The sequence below is a fragment of the Drosophila subpulchrella genome, chromosome X (assembly GCF_014743375.2).
Source record: "Drosophila subpulchrella strain 33 F10 #4 breed RU33 chromosome X, RU_Dsub_v1.1 Primary Assembly, whole genome shotgun sequence".
NCBI classification, from domain to species: Eukaryota; Metazoa; Arthropoda; class Insecta; order Diptera; family Drosophilidae; genus Drosophila; species Drosophila subpulchrella.
The window spans coordinates 9,779,825-9,801,878 of NC_050613.1; the positions used below are offsets into that span (position 1 = coordinate 9,779,825).

A 22,054-nucleotide genomic window follows, 5' to 3' on the forward strand; every position below is an offset into this window, starting at 1 on the left:
AGTTAAGAAGGGGGAGAGGGGAGCGGGAAAATGCAACGCCATCCGGAAACGGAAGCCACGGCAAGGCAGCACGGATGCCAGCGGATGTCAAACATAAAACATTTGCGGAGGGTAAGGGAAAAAGAATAGCGACGGGTGGCAGCTAAACATTTCACATATTTTATGGAAGTCCGACAGCAAATATTTTAAGTCCCCTCGCAGTACGAAATGTTTGATTTTGCGCTAAGAGTATAAATTATTTTGCAAATCTGTTTAGGGGTTTATTGATGCCGCTTGATTGATTAGCCAGCATATTCCCTTCGCTTTCCCACTCCAACCAACTTACACTTCATTAACTTGGAGCAATAAAAGTGGAGCAGGGGAAAAGGCACTGTTAGGAAAAATTATACCTTATACTTTAATAACCCAACTAATAAAATTAACTTAGTGAGAGATTAATTACTTAGGATATATTTGGATTTATATTCCATGTAGTTTTGGTTAAGAAAAATCTGTTAATAAATTAAATATTATTTCCTTTTAGTGTAAAAGTAAGGCACGTTTAAGAAAATTTGTTACTTTATGCTTTGATAGCCCAACTAATAAAAAAGAAATAGTGAGAGATAAAGTACTAAGATTATATTTTGATTTATGTTCCATCTGGTTTTTGTTGAGGGAAAAGCTGTTGATAATTTAAATATATGTTTTCTTTCAGTGTAAAAATAGGGCTGTATGTATGGCAAAAGCCACTGCTATGAAAAATAACTATTTTGTACTTTGATAACCCAACTAAAAAAATTAACTTAGTGAGAGATACATTACAAAGATAAGTTTTGGCTCAGGGAAAATGTGTTAACAATTTTAATATATATTTCCTTTCAGTGTAAAAATAGGGCTGTATGTGTAGCAAATCCCATTTACGCTATGTCATATTAAATATGCGCAAAGTAAAATTGAAAATTGGGCAACAGTGAGAGCCAAAAGTCAACTGCCAAAATATATCTAGGTATATACCATGCATGTGGGCTTAGATGTGTTGTGCTTCTTTTTATATTTATTTGTTTTATGTTAACAGCAAATTGCGGCGCCCGTCAGCTTGGACTTTCTTTCTGTTATTCCCGTTATTCATGTTATTCTTGTTATTTTTGTACATACTTGTGTTGTTGTTGTGGTGCTGGTACATTTTTAATGTTTTGGCTCTTTTCATTTGGCCCACCCACACACACACACACCCAACACACATGCGTGACAAAATTTTTGGCCTTTTCTTGGGAACCCTGTTGTTCTTTTTTTGTGAGTTCTCTCGCGTTTTCAACGGGCGGAAAACTTGGTAAAGATTTACTCGACATTTGTGTTGGTGCCACTGGCATTGTTTGCATACTTTCGGGCGCAAAAAGTGGGCGGAACCATTCAAATTCACCTTCTCCGTCCCGCCCTATTTATTGCCCCCTGCTTTGGCATCAAATGCTTTAAATATTTAAGTAGTTTTACGTTTTACCCGTTTCCTGTTGCTGTGACTCACTGTACGTGTGTGTTTGTGTAAGTGTGTGACTGCTCCTGTGCGCCTGTGTGGGTGTAAAGGGCATCAATATCCATCTTGTGTGGATGTCAACTAACGCAAACCGCCCACTTTTCCGCCCACCCGTAGTATCCATGCCTCCACCTTCACCCCTTTTTCACCTGTACAGTGGAACTTTTCTAACTCGAACTTTTAGAAGTCATGTCTTTCTGAACTCAAGACAAGTTTGACTGAACTCAATCTTCCAGCTCTCAGTACTAGAATATTAATGGAATGAATGCGGGTCTCCCTGATCCTAATAATACAAAAAACCAATACAATTGTGCAATACAAAACAATTTAGGGGATTTAATATATTTAACAAACTGTTTTTGGGAAAATATATAAAAAGATTAAGTTGAATAATATTTGAATATCTATTTGTTTTAGGATACCAACTATTATTTTGAAGATGTCCTAATAACTAAATAAATGTATGGTTTTGCATACATCTTAAAGCTTCTAAAAGATTGCCGCAAAATATTGAGATGTCACCACAGATTTCAAATATGTTTTGATCACTCGTACGTACGTTTTCTTGAATTGAATATAATTTTAAAAATATAAACCAATTTTGTATAAGGAATAAGATAAATAATATTGAAATATCTACTTGTTTAAGGACACCATTTGGTAATAACCCAATAATAAATTAAATTTAAGGCTTTAGCACACATTTTAAAGCTCCTAAAAGACGGCTACAAAATATGGATGCCCCTTAAAGTTTTCAAGTATTATTGCTCACTTTTAGGCTTTAAAAATATAAACCAATTTTGTATAAAATATAAGATAGATATATTTTTTAAGGACATTATTTTGGTAATAACCCAATAATAAATTAAATTTAAGGTTTTAGCACACATTTCAAAGCTCCTAAAAGACGGCTACAAAATATGGATGCCCCTTAAAGTTTTCAAGTAGTACTGCTCACTTTTAGGCTCACCAAAAAATCTACATTTCCTTGAACCAATTTAGTAGCACACTTTTTTGGTGCTCGCCCAAAAAGGACCTCCTTCCGTATTTTGTTGAAGTTGTTGAAGTGACTGTCAAACTGTACGCGTGTGTTGCGGTTGACACTTATGCAACCGCAAAGTGCGGGTGTGTGTGTGCGGGTGTGAGTGTGTGACTGTGTTGGTTGCACTTGAAAAGAAAGCAATTGTTGTAGTTGGCCAGGACTTATTTCGCTTTATTTAGTGGCTGACATAATTGCGCATTTCATTTTTTGCTGGCCGACAGACATTTCACAAAAAAAAGAACCGCAATGATGTGAGAGGGCAAACAAACAAATGATTAAAAAAGCAATAAAGAACCAACAAAAGCTGAATAAATAAATAAGTAAGAAAAACATGAATCAACGAGCAGCCAAGAGCACGCAAATTTAACTTATTATGCTCCATTTTTTTTCCACATCTCCTACTCCCTGGCTCACTTCCGTTTTCCTTGCGTTTTCCTTACGATTTCTTTTTGGGGAAAACTTCGCCGTTGGTGCCGTCCTTGTCGCACCGCCAGGAAAAACTTTTAGTGGCGGCAGCGACGCCGGCAGAGCGACAGTAGACAACAATAACAATTAGAAGCCGCTTTCTCACTCACTCACTCTCTCTCCCTCTCGCTCTGTCACACTTTCTTTGCGTATCACTTTCGCATTCCCTCTTATTCTACTTTTCTTTCTTTCTTTCTTTTTTTTGGGCAAAGAAATTCAACTTCATTACACAATATTTCGTTCATTTTGTGATTACCTTTTGTTGCTTGTTTGTTGCTTGTTTGGTTGCTTTTTTGATTGCTTTTGAATGGTGGTTATGTGTTTACTGTTATTCCGATTGCGATTCTGATTTCGATTCTGATTCTTCCTTGCCATTCGATTCAATTCAATTCAATTCGATACGACTCGAATTCGATTCTTCACTGGATTTGGCTTGATTCTTCAATTCTCTTAATTTATCTGCCTTCGCTGTGTTTGCGATGTGATTACTCTGCGACGCGTTTTTCGCATTTCACTTTGCACTGCAGTCGTGGGTGGAGAAGAGGAGGAGGAGAAGATGAAACCATTAACGGGACACGAAGAAGCACACAACAAACAAGAAAGAACAAGAGACAAGAAACGCGGAGGAGCAGCGTGCAACAATTGCCGACTGCGACGCCGACTGCGACGTCGACACGTGCGCGCCCCCCCTCTCGATTTTCCTCTCACCCCCCCCTCTCTCAACACCACCACAGCCCCACTGTAATTTTCAAAAAAAAAAAAAAAAAACATTGCCAAACAAAAAAATTACAAAAAAAAATCGCTTTCGAATGGCGCACAGAAATGTCGGATTTATTTGCTGGTTTTTTGAACTGGAGGACGACTCCCGGATTCTGAGGACCGCTCGACGCGAGAGTTGCGTCTTCATAGTTTTTCGCGACTACGCACCTAAAAGTCGACTACGAGTGAGTTGCGCGCAACTAGAGGTGGCAAAACATCGATGGCCGCGCCGATAACGTGGATAGTTTTCCCGTTTTTAAATATCGATTGCTTGTTAGAGCCCTGCTCAACAGTCACGCGCCAGGTGGCGCCACTCACGATGGTATCGATGTATCGAGTACCTAGGCAAGTGTAGGACTAACGGTACAGGCGCCAGTTGGCTATCGATTTTGAAATAAGTGCATTTCGGTTTAGAAGCTTAAAACCTCTGAAAAATGTATTACATGCGTATGTCTAAAATTGGGCCTTTTCAAATAGGAATTAGATTTATCATATGTACATATGTAAGGGACTCAAACAATATAAAACAGCATGCTTTTTGGATTTCAAAATATCAAGGGATTTCAAGATGACAATAAGTGTTTGTACTTATACCTCATCTGAAAGATTGTTTATATTTAAGACCACAAAAAATATGTTAAGTTAAACTTACCACATATATGAGTAACTAGTTTTTTCTAATAGAACAAATAATACCCATATTTTGAAGTGCCAACATTTTAAATTAAGCGGGCACTATCGATTGCATTGCAAAAACCACTATTAAAAACCATTCCAAATTTCGATGAATTCAAAGCACCATCTGGAGGTCGTACTGATAAAATGTTTTCGACCAACAGGTGGCGCCAATGTATAAAACAGCACAGTCTACATTCTACATTATATGACTTTCTTGCTTACGTTTAGTCCAAAATCAAAACCTTTTCAAGTTTGAGAAGGCTTTTAATGCATTATTAGGTTAAAAAGTCCGGTTTAGGATTAAATGACATTTTGCCTTACGTTTGTATGTATGTGTAGGTAGTTTTTACGGGGCAGCTTTGCCCACTTAATGAATTTTTATTGAATTTAAATTCTTTATTTATTTTAAAATTATTATAAGTAATAGGATTTGAGAAATGCATGAAGAAGTATGATTTTATAAATTTATGGGGACTTAACTATAAGTACAAAGAAATACCTCATAATTTTTCTATACGTTTGCAGTCAAAAAACTTAGGTACCGAAAAAAAAGTCATAATATGTAACATCATTTTTCCTACATAGGTTAAATAAAAAATAATATATATAAAAATTTTTTTAAAATGGTATGAATTGCCACCACTGTCAATGCCACCCTCGCAATTTCTTATCTTCTGTCTCACTCATCAGAAGAGAGAGCAAAAGCAACCACTGTGGGGCAGAAACCCCCCCCCCCCCTCGCTTTGGGCAGAGCATCAAGTTGGTGGCAGTTCTCTAACGAATGCTGAACACAGCGGATTACCAAATTGGACTGCAGGTGTGTGAGTGAGTGACAGTGGAGGAAACTAAAACTAAAAAAACCGAAACCTGTGGCAAAGCTCCCCATAATAAAAACTGACAAAGCATCTGAAAAATGTGAACCCTACACCCGAGAAATCTAAATCCTACCCCATAACCCAGCACGAAAATAACAACCATAAACAAGTTGAAGCTGGCTGCAGCAAATAAAAAATTCCTAAAAATAAAATAAATATAAACCAAAAACTGAGATGCAACAACGTTAATGAAGTCGGGAAAAACAGGTTTGCTTGGATAAACATTTTGAAGTTTGTTTTGGTCGCGCTTCTTTGGAGGTGGAAGGTGGGGAGGGGTCCCAAACGATTCGAATCACTTTGAGCCAGGGTACAAAGTTCAACAAGAAACAGCGCCAAGAAAGTACAACGACTTGTTTTCGCGAAACGCACAAATTTAGCATGCCTGCACAGTCGACTTCGCAGTTTTAGCATATGTGTATCATAAAGTCTATCCATAATATTACTCGAATAGCAGTGACTTTAAGCTGTGGCGGATCCAGAAATTGGTTGTGGGTAGTAGAAATCAACAAGTTTTAGATAAAATACATATTACATATACTTTTTATCCCGAGTGGGAAGTATCTATCCCCTATATTTAAGTTACAACTTGTTGATTTACAGAAAAGTCTAAGAAAAAGTTTTGATTTGCTCCTCAAAAATCTTAAAATCTCATTACAAAATTGTTAAATATTTTGCTTGTAATTTAAGTGAAAGAGATAATTTTAATACCTTTTCGTTTCCTTACCACCTATACTAATAATTTTATATTGTTGCTATATTTGTGAACGCAACTGTGGATGTGGGAGAGGCAGAGCGAGAGACCTACTGTGTGTGGTGCATTGTAAATGTTGTTTGATTTGTTATGCGAATAAAATAAGCACATTATATCCGAGTGTACATAAGATAAGTTCGAAATGCACCCAACTGTTGAATAACAAGTCTACGGTATCCAAAATGCACAACTAAACTTTATACTATGTAAACAAAACTGGATATCAGGCCCACTGTAACTCTCTCTTTTTTTCTTTTCTCTCAATGCAAATGCAACAACGCGATCGATGTAAGCGAGAGAGAGAGAGGGATGGTGCGAAAGAGGAGGCGAGGAGCATGTAAATTAAGACGGCGAGAGAAAGAGACAGAACTATCAGAATGATGCGGGAGAGAGGGGAAAGGCAGAGGGCTCGTTTTTGGCCTTGAGCTCTGCTTACGTTGCTCTGTAATTGTTGTTGTTGCTCCACACGGCTTTGCGAGCTGTTGTTTTTGTTGCTCGTGTTACAGAGATTGTTTGGATTTTGTTGGTATCTTACACGGGGTGTCCATTTCAAACGCAGAATTTCCCCCAGCTGGTGATTCCTTTGGTCAAAAGTGTTCAATTTCCCATTCAGACACTTTCCGAAGGTGAATGCACTCCCCGCTGGAAATGGAAGGACCACTTTCGATTCCAGTTCCGAAGAGGAGGTCCAGTGTTTTCGGGTCCGCAGGTTGAAACACTCCTAAAGATCATTTATTCCTATACACTTACCAAACTTCACATGATGACCTAAGACGTTATGAGACAACATCCTATCAAGTTTCACTTTAACGACTTTAGAAATAATAAGGTTCTTATATTTATATATGTAGATATATATTTATGTATGTATATACATATTTTATATGTGAGACTTCGATAAAATTTAGCAAAGCAATTTATTTGATTCTTTCTTATCGGTCAGCTACTTTTATGACTAATATTTCTGAATCATATATGTTTGTAAATATTTGTAACTACAATTTTTATCCATCGAGGTTCCCTGTATAAATCCAAGTTAAAAGGAAAATTATTTGTCTAGCCACACACATTAAATGGAATAGTTCCGCATCATTAACTTAAAAATCATGTTCATTGTGTCAAAACGTTTATACCACAAATTGTTTCGCTTTGTTTTTATCAATTCGATAGTAAAGATACCCCCTTCGTAAGTACTAACAGTGTTTGGAGGAATGAATTTCGAATTACTACACTCGCTAAAAGTGTTCCAACGGGATTAGCCAGTCTTGAGTCAGTGATCAAAGTTCACAATATAATTGCAATCCACAGTTAGCCATTCCAAATTTTGGTCTGATAAGCGCGGTAAAGGAATGCAAGTCATGCGTAGACATCTAGAAGGCGCTGCATTGCGATAACGATAAGCCAGGGGCGGGAAAGGGGGTTTCCAAGGGTGGGGAGGTACATACGTGGGAATGCAGGTCTGGTGCTCGGCAGCCACTGGGTACGGGAGCTATCTAAAGGGGGCACTGGAACAAACCCAACTGCTTCGAGAGGCAACCTCTTCACTCGAAATATTTCAAGTGTCAATAATAACAACTAAAGGTGTAATTATATGGTCGTATCTCTAATTTCTCGAAGGAACAATGTCAAGTGACTCATAAGCTGGCTATAAAAACATACGCAGAAGTTTATAGTTATAGTTTTTCTATTATATTCTTTTGTGTGTGGTATTTTTTCAATAAATTTTTAGATCAATTTTAAGTAGCATTACATTATTGACAGATCTTTTCTCTTCTCAATTTACAGTTGCCGCCACTGTCCTCTGAGAGGGAGAGCGAAAGATTGAGAGAGTGCATTCCGAAGAAGGGCCCAGAGCAACAGAACTGCAGCATATACACCCAAAAAAATAAGGTAAGACTTGTGTATTCTTTTATATAAAAAAAATATAAAAATGGTTTGTACTGCTGGCAACTCTTTTTAACCCATTTGAAGCCACTAGGCTTAAGCAAAATAAATAAAAGAAATTTTCTTCTTATAATACGTTACAAAAAACACTACTTATATCAATGAAAAAATATTTAAGAGGTATTTGTGTAGAATAACGGCCGACTTATTATGATTTTTTCCAGATTCCGGCTTAGGTTAAGTTATATGTACATATATTGTGTATCCTCTGTGTTTTTTTTTCATTTGTGCTTATCATTACTAATAAAATGTTTTATTATTAAATAAGTTATTACTAGCCAGTAATTTGCAATATTAATTTCAACTGATTTTAAATAGAATTAATATCCAATATTACCTAATTTAAATTTTATTTAAACTTATTTTTTCTAAAGAACACTGAGCATTTTGTACTAATGCATTTTATTATTTGTTCGCAGTGTACCGAGGAGCGGGACAGCAACACCGCGCACCGCCAACGCGATCGTGCGTCGTTGTTTTTGTTGGTGTTGGTTCGCTGGTGAGCAGCGGCGGCGGCATTACTTTTCTCAGCGCCGCACGGCGTCGCCAGTCGTGTCTCAGCACCCGACAGCAGCAGACGTGTGGCAGCAGCAGCAGCAGCAGCGGCAGTAGTGAATTCCGTACCCCGAAATCGCACACAAACATCCGGCTCCATTCGCCCCCCATAGCACTTGTGTACACTGAACAAAACAAGCAAGTGAAAGACCATGAATCCAGTCGCTCAGATGCTGCGCCTGCGCAGCGCCACCGCCTTGGGCAGCGCGGCCAAGCGCTCCATTTCGACCAACCGGGGCGAGCGGACCACGAGTACCGCCAGCGCGCAGCAGGAGCGGACGCAGGGCGTCAGCGAGACGGACAAGTTCCTGCACTACAGCGCCGAGGACGGCTACTACAAGACCTCGCCCTTTGACCCCGTCATCGTGCCCAACGTGCCGCTCCACGAGTACGTGTGGCGCGACTTCAAGAAGTGGGAGCGACGCACCGCCGCGGTAAGTGCCACAAAAGTGATCAGTGGAGTGTTCGGGGAGTGTTTGAAATCATCCCCTCAAGTGGTTCTAGATCTTTTCTGCAAACAAGACTATAAATCACAACCCTCTTAATCTGTTAAATGTCAAGAAAAGCTTCCAACTTGAGGGTTTCAGTGTTCCTGAAGCCAGATCTATTTAAAACTTGATATCAGGATTCTCAAAAATGATACAAGGGATAAACTATGGTTTTGTAAGAAACCTACTTGTAACATACCCATAGAAAGTGATTATATCCTGATAATAACCAGTGTAAATTAAAACTTCCTTAGACAAAGTACTATCGTTAAGTATTGTTAAAAAATCCTAACCGTGTTAGAACTTAAGCCCAAGTTCTTTCCAATCAATAACAAATTTGCATTCTAGAAATGTTTAGTGATTCAAAATATTTATACCAAAGAACCCCCATCCTTAAAAGTCAAAGTGCCCCCATACTGAAGATTAACTACAACCCATATCATCTCCAATCGTCAATTAATATCGAATTTACTATTTGAATGGGCCCAACATAAACGTAACCGTAAGCCCGAGTCCAATTGAACCCACGTAAACCCAATCACATCATAAATTCACGCAATCGAAATCGTTGCAATCGTTGTCGTAGGCGCCGCTCAGAAATTCTTTGTTTATTTATGGCGGTTTATTGAACCTGAACCTACGTCTATATATAGTGATATTTATACGAGCGTTGGCATTCGCGGGTCTGATTTGCGTCTGCTGCGAACATTTCGCAATGGTTCTGTGTACTCTGCATTCCATATCTTGGTATCCTCCATGGCCGTAATGCCCCCAGCAGTCGAATATGTAGTACCATGGTTATCACAGCTGCCTATGCTATCGCGATAGAGAGGGTCTTGGTATAGTCTATGCCAGTATTTGGGTCATTAAGAGGCCCCCGGACCGCCAGCCTCTTATCGGACATCGCTAATAGCGGGTGTCTTGATAAGCGCACTGAGGTTCGTGATAAGAGCGAAAGTGAAATGTAGTAAACATTATAGAGGGGGCCAAAGGCGGGCCTCTTCGGGGGTTATACCACTACCGTTCCGGTCTGGAATTCACTATTTGCGAGGGGTTCTCGATTCCGATTCGGAATCCGTTCCGGTCTCTCATCCATGGCTCAGTGGCAGCAAGTCAAGTGGTCGAGGCAAATTGCCTGGGATTCCAGATAAGGAATTCTCCCGATTAACTGAATCGCATCGAGTTATTGTCAAAGGGGAGTAAAGAGTATCCCATGTAATGCAACCCCCACTTGCATAACTTTTCTATGCACATATCATCCCCAGGCGACCTTCGCCAATTGTTTACACTTTTCACTTTTCGTCTAGCTAGAAGCTATATAAGTTTGTATATAGGGGCTTGTGGCAATGCCTGTGCAAATCAAAGTGCAAACTGTGTTCATTGAATTTTATTGCCATCATTTGTGCAATGTAGGAGAGGTTGGGGTCTGATATAACCGAGTAGTAATCGCCCACATGGCCGCGTAGAGGCGTAACTACAGCCCCGTCAATTGTTGAATTAAATGCAATTAAAAGTACAAAGTTCGCCTTTTGTTTCCACTCGCTGCCACGCCCCCTAATATTCCCAGTCCGCCCCTTTTGGTTGGTGGAAATTGGAGGGACACTTTTCTGAGGGTATTGTAAACATTTGTGGAGTAAGAGTATCTCAAGGGTTGCGTAGCAGATAAGATAGGGATTTAGTCTTGTCATTATTATATTTCACATTTTTTCGCAAATCTGATCTACCTTGGTTTCAGCTTTGACGGGCTATTTGGCTCTGTGTAAACATTTATAGTGTTATTTCCTTAGAGTAAACAAAATTCATTTGTTATTTGACTCATAATTTCAGCGTTATCTACGTGCATTTATTTGTAGAATTTGACTCAAAATCGGAATTCTATAAGTGCACTGCCTTTTGTTTTGATTGAACTTATTAGTAATTGTTTACATTTCCAATATCATCAGGAATTCTTAGAAATAGTTTATGGTCTATAGATTATTGCTATTCGACTGTTTATGGAGGAATGCATTATATAGATGACTCATAGGTGCAATCAGTCAATTTTAATCAGTTTCCATTTGAGTTTCCATATGAGATTCGCTCAAGTGTTTGTCGCCCCATAATGAACCCCAATTTCTTGATATGCTCATATAGTATAATGCGATTTTAATTGCCCCGGACTTCTGTTTGTTTTTTTTTTGGTTGATATTTTTGATGAGTTTGTTTTGATTTTTGTTGCTTTTTTCGCTGGCCGACGTCAGCAGCGGATCGAGGTCCAGCCTCCTCCGGTTTTTTTGGTACAATCTATTCTCTCGGCGCTCTTAATTGCCTTCCTGAGATGGTCTATAGGCTATTTAATAGTTATACTGGGTATTTTTTCAAAAGGTCTTTAGATAAAATATTCTTTTTATATTTTCTTAAAAAATTTTAATATGGATATTAAAGAAAACATTCATACAAGGTTTCTTAAATTTGGTTTTACAGTTGTAACGTTTTCACTAAAGACAAGACTTATAAACCTACTTTTATTTAAAAAAAATTTCGGGATCGTTCTTTTAAATAAGAACCTATGTATTTAAAGCTTAATTGTATATACCTTAGACTGCGTAACAATAGATTTGATATTGTAAGAAATATTTGAGATTTAAAAAAATCGTTTATCATAGCTGACAAGTCTCTAAAATGTGCAAATGTGAGATACTTTCAGCTATTTCCTAGCTACATTTTTCTAGATCAACGAAGAACGGACAGCATTCTTCGCTGCTGAAAAGTCAACAAACGTAGCCAGAGAAGGTGACAAGAGAGAGATAGAGCGGCACAGACAGAAAGAGAGGGGCCAACGGGCGCTACGGGGGCTTGGAGGGGGCTTTGGGGCCCGACTCGTTTAGACTTTGCAGACTTTGTACTTTGCCCCACTGAACTTTGGACCGACCAACCGACTGAAGCCAAGCGAAGCGGTTTCCGATGGACCGGCGGGGGGTTCGGCGGTTCGCAGGGGGAATATATGGCAAATGCACGAAATTATTCTCTTATTTTTTACCCGCTTATTTATTCATTATGATGTGCGGCTGTGTGTTCTGCTCGTTTGTGGGTTGTTTTCTTCAATTTGAGCAACTTGTTGGCGGTGCGGCTATTTATAATGCTTATTTTAAACCGAATGCGATTTCCGACTGCGCAAATTTAGGCGGACAATCCCCCAATCAGCGCACTACCTCAACCCTCTTTTCATGCCCACCCATCAAGCTGGCTTTTGCGAGTTCGCTTTTTGACGACCTTCACCTTAGCCCTGGAGAGCTCTTATGAGGGCAGCCTTACGAGAAGTCAAGGCCAGCGAAAAGCCCAGCACTGGGAAAAGATAGGATCGTTTGAGAGCTGATATAAAAAGATAAAGTACAAAATAATATATGCTATTATCATCAGAGATATAGTTTACTACTGGATAATACAGATTTTTTTTACCTCCTTAATAAAAAGTAGTGAAGTAACCCCGGAATAAAAATACTCCAAAGATACCTAATTAGGTTCTTACCCAGAGCAACGAACTAAATCTCTATGGCATGCCATTTACCCTCTCAAATCCCCATAGCCCTTATGGGTGTAGTGATAATATGCAGCACTACCCCGATAAATAAAACAGCTTATAAAGCTAATATTGTTTGTTTGTTTATTTGAATAAAGAAAAACGAGTTATCTTATCGCATTAAGAATTTTTATTGAGCTCTTAGCTGACTCTTTAATTAGGTTGCAAACGATTTAGCTTAGAGGCAGTAATGAGTGCTCTATTTAATTTCACCATACTACCAATTACACCTGTTCTATAATAATTTAAAGTTTCAGGATTTTTCTTTCCATAAACATTCCACTCGGACATATGATTCCACTTGAAACGTTCTTAAGATAAGATTCGCGTGCCCATGTATATGTGTTTTCCCCAGATTTTGGTTGATTTTGATTTGTTGTTATCTACAGATTTGACTGAGTTACATTTGTTATTATTAAAGCTGGGGGTAAATGAGAGGGATGGTTTTAAAAATATATGTATAGTCAGTTGGTATTTCGTCTACATTATCCTTATGAATGGTCCTTGACTTATTATTTTAATACCTTCTTTTTAGGTTTGTGTGATCACCGATCGTCAGTATACTTTCGCCCAGATGCGAGATTCCAGCGCCGCCTTCGCCGTCCGTCTGCAGACCAAGTTCAAGCTCCACAAGCCCGATGTTCTGGCCATCTGTCTGCCGAATCTCCCCGAATACCCCATCGCCACATTGGGCGCCATTGAGGCGGGCCTGACGGTGACCACCGTGAATCCCGTTTACACGCCGGGTAAGATAAGCCCTGCTCCCGGTTTTTGTTTTGGGAAAACACCGGTGATAAGATACACACTGTACAGCGGTGATCGCGAGGATAGCATTTCGTTTGAAAAACAGTAAACAATGAGCTGAAGTACAATAGCTACGCGTATATATTATTTTTACAAAAATAGCAACAAAAGATTTATGATAACAGCTTTGCCAATTGTCTTAAAGTACTACACTGAAAACTAAAAAGCTTAAAAAAGAGAACTACATAGTTTTGACCTTTTTTTAAAGATATGTTGGTAGATATACAATATTCTCCATAAATAAACAGCATAAATAGTAGAATCTAGAGATTATTTGTGGTACTTCAAAAATTGTAGCAAAATTATCAGTAATTACAAGTATAATAAGTAAAGAATTAAATGTTTAACAAAAGGAATCTTGGGGATTTTCCAAATTAAAACACAGCAATCACTCACCCACCAAAAGTTATTTGCACGACTTGAATTTGATTAGTAAATCCAACAAACAAGCACGATGCATAAACAATTTTATAAAGCTAATAAAAGTTCAGGGCATATAAAAGTGTAAGCGTATACCCGAAAACAGTTAGGAACATGAGGCAGTTAATTAGGTAAACAATTAGCTATTTGCGTGACCACCGCTGTGCATGTGGGGCGTATGTTTATTGGGGGCTCTTGAGTGCGTCAAAAGCTCCTTATCTGCGGGGTCTTTATGTGGTGACATCTGTATTTAGGGGTTCCAAAGTCGAAAGACCGTTACTAATCGTCACATTTCGATTGCAGACGAGATCGCCAGGCAGCTGACCTTTAGCGGTGCCAAGTTCTTGGTGGGAACGGTGTCCGGATTTGCCACCCTAAGCCAGGCCAGCAAGCTGGCGGGCAGGCAGATTCCCATCGCCGTGGTGAGGACCAGTGCGGAGGAGATCCTGCCCGAGGGCGCCATCGATTTCAGCGAGCTGACGAGCACCCAGCATGTGAGATACGAGGACTTGAAGTCCCCCAAGGAGGCCACCGCCGACGACATGGTCTTCCTGCCCTTCTCCTCCGGAACCACTGGCCTGCCCAAGGGCGTGATGCTCTCGCACAACAACATCACCAGCAACTGCGAGCAGGTGCAGGCCTCCCTCATCCTGGACCTCATGGGTCCCCAGGAGACGCTGCCCGGCGTCCTGCCCTTCTTCCACATCTACGGCCTGACCGTGGTGATGCTCTCCAAGCTGGGCCAGGGCTGTCGGCTGGCCACCATGCCGTGCTTCAAGCCAGACGACTTCATGCGGTCCCTGGACAAGTACAAGGGCAGCATCCTCAACCTGGTGCCACCCATTGGTGAGTAAAACCTGAGTAACAAGGGCGTTGGTTTGCGGTTACCTTTAATAACCTTCTAAGGGCCCATTTCTCAATTTCAAATGAAGGTTCTAGTTCCTTATCTGTCACAGAAAGTTGAATGATATTTATTTTACGTAAAATACATTTTACAGAAGGTGTTCTGTCAGACAAAGCTGAAAAAGAAAGAATAGAGAACTTCTTGATGATGATAAAACCTACCATTGTATTGAGAAACTGTCTTTTACCGAAACATCATTTAAGCTTATTGAGATAGATTAACATGACATTGAGAAATGGTATCTAAATTATTCCAATAAGTAAAAACATTATAAGGAATAAATGTCTTAGGAAAAATAAGAAGCACATCTTAATATTTCAAAACCCTGCACATTTCTTGTTTTATCAAAAATGCTTAATATTTTAAAATTATATTGTTTAATAACAACGATGGTGGTGTTAATGACCACTAGAGTGCCAAGTATGTATATTAGACAATGTTAGCAATTTGTTGTCGCAATTTGTACACTTTATTATTAGAAGCTATATGATGAAATTGTGTACTACACCCAAATGTCAACAAAATCGTTTATGAAATATTTTTATTGCCACTTGCTTCCAATCCTCTTTTGTTTTGCATACCTGCTCAAATAAATTGCCTAAGCTAAGTATTTTAAAAGTGGCTTATAAATACGTAAGATAGCGGATCGACGAATTGCACATGTAGGTTTCCTAGTATTGAACAGGTTTTAATCAACTTGATAAAGTAACTAAAAATATATCTATATAAACTGGAATATAAGTTAGGATTATCATTAAGGATCGTAGGTCAACTTAACCAACATTTCATGTCTGTTAAGCAATCATTATTAAATATATATACCTGTTTTTCCAGCCCTTTTCATGATCAACCACCCCAAGATGACTCAGGAGACGGCTCCCCATTTGAAGGTTGTGATGAGTGGAGCCGCTCCCATTGGCCAGCACGATGTGGAGCGCTTCCTGAACAAGTGAGTCCACGATGAATAACTTGAGATGAACTCGGCTTATAATATGTCCTGTCTGTAGATTCCCGAAAGCCGTCTTCAAGCAGGGATACGGCATGACCGAGGCCTCACCCGTGGCCCTCCTGACGCCGGAGGGCAACAAGGTCTACGCCTCCACCGGAGTGCTGCCGGCCAGCACGGAGGCCAAGATCGTGCCCCTGGACGGCGGCAATGCCAAGGGCGTGGGTCCACGCACCACCGGCGAACTGTGCATCCGTGGTCCCCAGGTGATGGCTGGCTATTTAAACAACGAGGAGGCTAACCAAGTCACCTTTTATCCGGGCAACTGGCTGCGCAGCGGCGATGTGGCCTTCTACGATGAGGACGGTCTCTTCTACATCACCGACCGCATGAAGGAGCTGATCAAGGTGAAGGGATTCCAGGTGCCGCCAGCTGAACTGGAGGCAGTGCTGCGCGATCACCCGAAGATCCTGGAGGCGGCCGTATTCGGTATTCCCCACGAGCTCAACGGCGAGGCTCCGCGGGCCATTGTGGTCCTGCGCCAGGGAGAGAAGGCCAGCGCCGAGGAAATCTCCGCCTACGTGGCCGAACGGGTGGCCCACTACAAGAAGCTCGAGGGCGGCGTGATCTTCGTGGACGAGGTGCCCAAGAATCCCACCGGCAAGATTCTGCGCCGCGAGCTCAAGGAAAAGTTCTCCGACTAGAAGGGATCTTCATAGGTTAAGACATATTATTTGTGATTTTTTTTTCGTTCGTCTCAATCGGGGGTGGCCCATAGACTCCTAGAGAGCTTCAAGCTGTCTGCTCCTCAGAGAAAGACCAAGCCTATGGTCCAACTTGAAGAGCTCTATCGGTTTGTGGCAACACCCCGCAGAACATGTATGTACATGATAAACATCAATGTTGGCCCTGGATCCACCCTGATCCCTGGGCACTGGTTTAGACATTGCATTTACCAATTCGAAAATATTTAGTTCTTAGGCTTAGGCATAGGTCTCGATTAGTCGCTCGATTGGTCCATAGTTAGTAAGTGTAGATTAGACAGACGTTAGACCCTATCCATAAACATATACGTATATATAAAGAGTAATCTGTATGCTTGTACTCCAACCTTTGATAATACTTAATGCAGAAACCCGATATTTTACTATGATATACCCTATATACATATATATTTTTTTTTGCCTAGTACTGTAAGATAATTGTTTGTTAAACGTATTGAAAGACGGCGGCATGCCAAATCCATTACTATATATGCCATGTATGCCACAATGTTTGAAAATAAAGACGATATGAACTAGTTGAAATGATCGAGTATTTATGGAAGGAACTTCTTCAAAAGATCTTCTTTAAAGTTACAAGGGAATACAAATGTAGGTTCTTGATCCTGAGTATTGACTGACTATGTTTACATTAAATGGTTCCTTACTAAGACATTTTTAAGGATTACCCAAAACATTCCCCTGATTAATAAGCCTTGGAAATATATATCGAACTATTAATGATGCACCACTTTTTACCCATTGATCATCGCCAAAGTTGATTGCAATATTCCAGTCCTAAGATCAATCACTTTAAAAAGTATTTTTCAATTTATTTATTTACGACAAAATACACAAAATTTTACATTTGATTTATTTAGGTTTAGCTTTTAGTTTAGTTCTTCGGTTGGTTGGTATTCTTGTTCTTTTTCTCTTTCACACTGCATTACATTTAAAATTACTTGCACTTAATATACAATAGAAAAAAAATATATATGTAAGTATGTGTGTGTCTAATGGGTGTGTGTGTGTGTCATTCGGAGAAGTGCTTACAAAAATGAGGGTTAATTACACTAGCAAAATGAAAGGGCTGGATAAATTGTTTAACTATGTAAATTCCAGTTAGATGTTATTGTAGTTATTAACAAAATTAGTTCCCTTTTTTCTTTTAAATATATATTATTTATTTTTTCTCGCCTTTTGCTATTAACTAAACAGTGTAAGAATAAAGTACAAAAATTGTAAATGCATATTCGTAGTTCAATATGTGTTATTATACATATAAAAAATAAACAAGAAAACATATATTAATCGACACAGACATACATAGATGTGTGAAAGTTTTGTATAACAACAAATTAATATTGGTTTCGCTTTGTGCACTAAAATGAATATAAAAATTCGAACGCATGTGTGTTAGTGTGTGTGTGGGTTTTGGAAGAGCGCCAAGTTCAGAAAAAGTAGTATTGTAAAGTTCCATATGAGTTATTCACAAATGATCGATCGATCGAAATATTTAACTTTTGGTATTTTTAGCAACTATCAGACATAATTAAAGGCAGACAAAATTTAACGAGATTGAAAATTAAACTTAAAGCCAAATTGGCGCGTTCAAGTAAAAATAAACGTTTACAAACATTAAAGAAAAACTTGTATAATAGCCATACGATTATAGCCACTGTATACTAAGTGAATTTAAACTATAATAAATGTGTCTGAAAGTATGCAAGCTATTACACAATCCCATTCGGTTAAGTGAGGCCGTTGAATTTTATGGTTAGAAACTCGATCGGTCAACTTGTATAGTCGCACTCTTTCGCCCTCTCTCTTTCCATTTGGCTCACTAGCTTATAGATTTGGCTTTAGTCGATAGGCAGTAGTTGTAGTTTGGGCAGATGAAAATTCCGTTACCAGATCGAAATCGTGTGACGAAGAGAGGGAAAAAGGGGGCTGCATATATACAACTTTACAACACTGTTAATAAATTTATGCCTTTACAACACTGTGTGGCATGAAATTTGATGTGGTTACTTAGAAGAACTCTTTGTGTTTAGCATGTCTGCATGTACATATATAGTATATATAGTATAGTAAATAAATAGCTAACACTCTGCTTAAATGGTTTTCGCTTTAAAGTTATACAAATTTCACGTTGATTTTTTGTTATCGTTATCGGTATTTCGTTTTCGACAGAAAAGGCCACAAAATGTTGCGTACGAAATGCATAACTTTAGCTGAGATTAACGTTGGTTTTTTTGTTTCTTGTTTTGTTTCTTTGATTGTTACCCGGGCAAACATCACACACACACACACTGGCACACCACACAGACGAGGCAAGTGTATGTGTGTATTGCATGTGTGCATATACATATACAAATATATATATATATATATACGTATAAATAAATATAATATCGGAGTACATTTTGCTACGTTCGATTCCATTTCGAAACTCAAATTTGGAGTCTCAAGTTCCGTTTGCCGCTGTCTCTCTCTAACAAATGCACTCTCTCTCTCTCTCTCTCTTTCTCTAGCACACTAGCTCCATCCTTTTCTGTCATTCTTTTTCGGTTTTAGATCAGTTACAATTCCTCAGCGTTGCGTTACGTTGTCATTGCCATTTCCTGGATGTCCCATTCCATTAGGTTTCACGCCTTGGCCCCTGGGATCTTGGATAGAACCTTGGACAGATCCACTCCGGTCAGGGCGTTGATCGAGGGCGGCAGCTGGGCCACCAAGCGGGTCACGTCGTTGGTGATATTGTCGTTGCCTCCGATCAGGACGATCTCATCCGTCTTGGCCAGTGGAGCGGCCACCTCGGCGGCAATCTGTGGGGGATTTTGAAAAGCTTTTTAGTAGAGTTCCCGAAACTATAAACCAATGATCACTTACCTTCGGCAGCGATTCGAGCACGATGTTCATGATGGCAGCGTCGCCATACTGCTTGTACACATGGGCCTTCATCCGCATGCGCTCCGCCTCCGCCTTGCCCACCAGCTCGATGGCATGGGCCTCCGCCGATCCGATCTTCCGGATCCGCTCCGCCTCGGCACGGGCACCCTCAATGGTCTGGCATCTGGAGGGGTGGAATAAAAATGGTTTAAGTATGGCATTTATTTTACAAGTCCTTAAGTTCCCAATAGGGGTTAACTGAAGTACAAATGCCACATTCACTATCTACAATAAAATTACTAGCCTTGGGGCTATAAATAGCTAAGTATTGCCATTTATTACATGGAGGCTGCAATCATTCGTGCCAAAATTGAATGTATCTACAGACAGATAATGGCCACCCACACGTTGCTATAACATGACAAAGCATGCAACGTTGGATCTTTAATTCCCATAGCGATTACTATTTTGCTCTATAGATGAGGCCGTAAATTATAGATGACCTTAATACAAGTAAAACTCTGATTCCAAATAAATAAAATCAACCTGCTTTTGATTGATTGATCCCATTTTAGGTTAGACTTCAATAAATTTTAGGGACTTCGCCAAATACTAAAGAATTCGCGTAGTTTTTGTATACTCACTGCTTGGCCTGGGCGAGGGTCTGGAGGCGGAAGGCCTCCGCCTCGGCGGGCAGCTTCACGTTGCCAGTGAGCTCCCGATCCTTGCGGTGCACCTCCTGCGTCTCGATCTCGATCTGCTTGCGTCGCTCCACCACCTCGATCTGGATCTCCTCGTTACGGATTCGCTGACGGATCTTGGCCGCCTGCAGTTCGTAGGCCAGCTGCGATTCGGCCTTGGCCGTGTTGATCTCCTGATCGAAATTGGCCTTCTGCAGCTTGTACATCCTTGTGTTGTCCTCGATCTTCGTGTCCGTGGAGTACTTCACGTCCATGGCGCTCTTCTCGCACTCGGCCTCACGGATGCCGGCATCACGATTGGCCTCCGCCACTCCGGCATCGGCGTCCCGCTTGACCACAGCGGTCTGGGCCTTGCCCAGCGAGGCCAGGTACTGCACATCATCGTAGACGTCCTTGATGGTAAAGGAGAGTATCTCGATGCCCATGCGACCCACGTCCGGAGCGGCCACCTCGCGGACCAAGGCCGCGAACTGGTCGCGGTCCTTGTACACCTCTTCGACTGTAAGCGTTCCTGCAAGGTCACAAGCGAAGAAATCGAATATTAAATGGGTGTCACCGTGGGGGGAGGTAAATATAAATATAGATGGTAAACAAAGAAAACCATCAGGTGTATATACACTGGTGGAACTAACTTTGAACCATCTGGGTTCCCAAGCCTCTAAAGTATACCTATTTTATAATATAAATCAATCTATAAATAAATGTTTATATTATTTCAAAGATTAAATACAAAACTGATTTTGTATCAAAGTCTTGTTGAAGTATTGAGTTTTGTTTGTTTTGACTACTGTAATCCCAGTCTAACGTTTCAACATGAAGTACCTTAAGTCTTGGAAAAGACATGCAATTATGCAATTTGATATGCAATATACAAATCACGTTCTCAAATCGGAATCAAGTTGTAGGAACCTTGAAGTGGCGAATATCGTCGCACGTACTTAAATAGAAGGACGAATTGCAAATTTGTAGGAAATACAACATTGCGAATGCTTTCATCGTGTTGACAAACAAATAAATATGTTTTAGACACTTGTAAGTACACTGTTCGCAGGCCACAGATAAGAGCCCCGTAGATATGATAGTAAACCGACTAAGGGTGACCACTGGGCTCGGGGTGATATTCTCGTTGTGCAAGTGTTTGGGGTGTGTTTTGGGGTGGCTCTTTCCACCTTTAATCGATGACCTTACCGCCTGACCACCAGCGTGGTGACGCCCACTATCAGGGCCACCTTGAAGACGCCCATCCACACGGCGGACATGTCGTCGAACAACTGTTTCGGGGGCCACCGAACGGGGGTCTACTTATTGGATTGCTATCTGGTCACTGGGCTGCTTCGGCGCTATCTAACCATCTATCTTGCTGGCTTTTAATTAAATCATGCCGTGTTCTCTACGCGTTTTGACGTCATTTGTCGCAGTCTTATCGGTGGCGTTGATAAGAGTTCTATGCCATAGTGACGTCACTAGAAGAAGGGGTTCAAGCGGGAATAAATCGGATCTCGGTGGTAACTCCGAGATCACAGCTGTTTTCCTTGACGCGGGCAGGTCTCCATGACACCCACAATTATTATTATATTAGCTTTTGAACCCCCCTGCTATTCACACGCGATTCAAAAAAATAAAACCCACAACCGGAGCGTCTCACGATGCGCTTCCAACTGACTGACAGCTCAAATTGTCCGGAGACTCGGACTCGGATTCGGAATGGGTATGGGAATCGGTACTGGAATCGGGTACCGGCTCGCAAAATGAAATTGTAATCGCGCCGCCAATTGGAAACCGCCTTGAGGTCTCGAGCGTCTCGCAAACATACGATATACTCAACTATAGTAAACTATAACGACTGGGGTTCGATGGTCTCATAAACCCTCGACTCGAGTTATGTTTAATTAAAAGCTGTAGATTGGCCATCAAGGTCGCGGGAAGGTCTAGGCAAACAGAACTGCAAAGAGTTGAGAATGCAAACAGGCGATTGAAAGCTAGTATAGGGGTTCTCTAAG

General features: G+C 40.3%; 3 protein-coding genes across 17 annotated transcripts in view; 1 reads left to right on the forward strand and 2 right to left on the reverse strand.

Annotated features, from left to right (window-relative positions):
• Nucleotides 1–3,959, reverse strand: part of LOC119558268 (potassium voltage-gated channel protein eag) — a 66,981-nt gene extending 63,022 nt beyond the window's left edge. For 9 of the 11 annotated variants that reach the window (XM_037871631.1, XM_037871625.1, XM_037871632.1 and 6 more), the window contains exons 1-2: nucleotides 3,836–3,951; nucleotides 3,274–3,538 (exon numbers count right to left, since the gene is read on the reverse strand). The gene's annotated coding sequence lies outside the window, so the exon portion shown is untranslated. Of the gene's footprint in view, nucleotides 1–3,273; nucleotides 3,539–3,807 lie in introns of all 11 variants that reach the window. The other 2 variants (XM_037871622.1, XM_037871621.1) reach the window with 2 other exon arrangements.
• Nucleotides 3,960–7,874: 3,915 nt separating this feature from the next.
• On the forward strand, nucleotides 7,875–17,000 carry LOC119556786 (probable 4-coumarate--CoA ligase 1). Of its 2 annotated transcripts, XM_037869219.1 has the most exons (6): nucleotides 7,875–7,970; nucleotides 8,444–9,013; nucleotides 13,162–13,372; nucleotides 14,154–14,696; nucleotides 15,589–15,703; nucleotides 15,762–16,404. In XM_037869219.1, the coding sequence occupies exons 2-6, from the start codon at nucleotides 8,732–8,734 to the stop codon at nucleotides 16,402–16,404; spliced, it is 1,794 nt and encodes a 597-aa protein (XP_037725147.1). In that variant the 5' UTR covers nucleotides 7,875–7,970; nucleotides 8,444–8,731. The 2 variants fall into 2 exon arrangements, with proteins under 2 accessions (XP_037725147.1, XP_037725148.1); XM_037869220.1 differs by lacking the exon at nucleotides 7,875–7,970 and having other exon boundaries at nucleotides 8,732–9,013; nucleotides 15,762–17,000.
• Nucleotides 17,001–17,318: 318 nt separating this feature from the next.
• The window catches only part of LOC119558236 (flotillin-2), a 104,360-nt gene continuing 99,624 nt past the window's right edge, over nucleotides 17,319–22,054 (reverse strand). For 3 of the 4 annotated variants that reach the window (XM_037871557.1, XM_037871556.1, XM_037871555.1), the window contains 3 exons: nucleotides 19,998–20,565; nucleotides 19,354–19,537; nucleotides 17,319–19,289 (listed from right to left, as the gene is read on the reverse strand). In XM_037871557.1, the coding sequence (XP_037727485.1) occupies nucleotides 19,110–19,289; nucleotides 19,354–19,537; nucleotides 19,998–20,565 (932 nt within the window). In that variant the 3' untranslated portion in view covers nucleotides 17,319–19,109. Of the gene's footprint in view, nucleotides 19,290–19,353; nucleotides 19,538–19,997; nucleotides 20,566–21,242; nucleotides 21,709–22,054 lie in introns of those variants that run through there. The other variant, XM_037871559.1, reaches the window with a different exon arrangement.

Bases quoted from the DNA above. Each gene is read 5' to 3' on its own strand.
- LOC119556786 (XM_037869219.1), top strand. From the start codon at position 8,732: ATGAATCCAGTCGCTCAGATGCTGCGCCTGCGCAGCGCCACCGCCTTG. The intron at 14,697-15,588 runs GTGAGTAAAACC...CTGTTTTTCCAG, and splicing joins CAACCTGGTGCCACCCATTG to CCCTTTTCATGATCAACCAC. The intron at 15,704-15,761 runs GTGAGTCCACGA...TCCTGTCTGTAG, and splicing joins GTGGAGCGCTTCCTGAACAA to ATTCCCGAAAGCCGTCTTCA.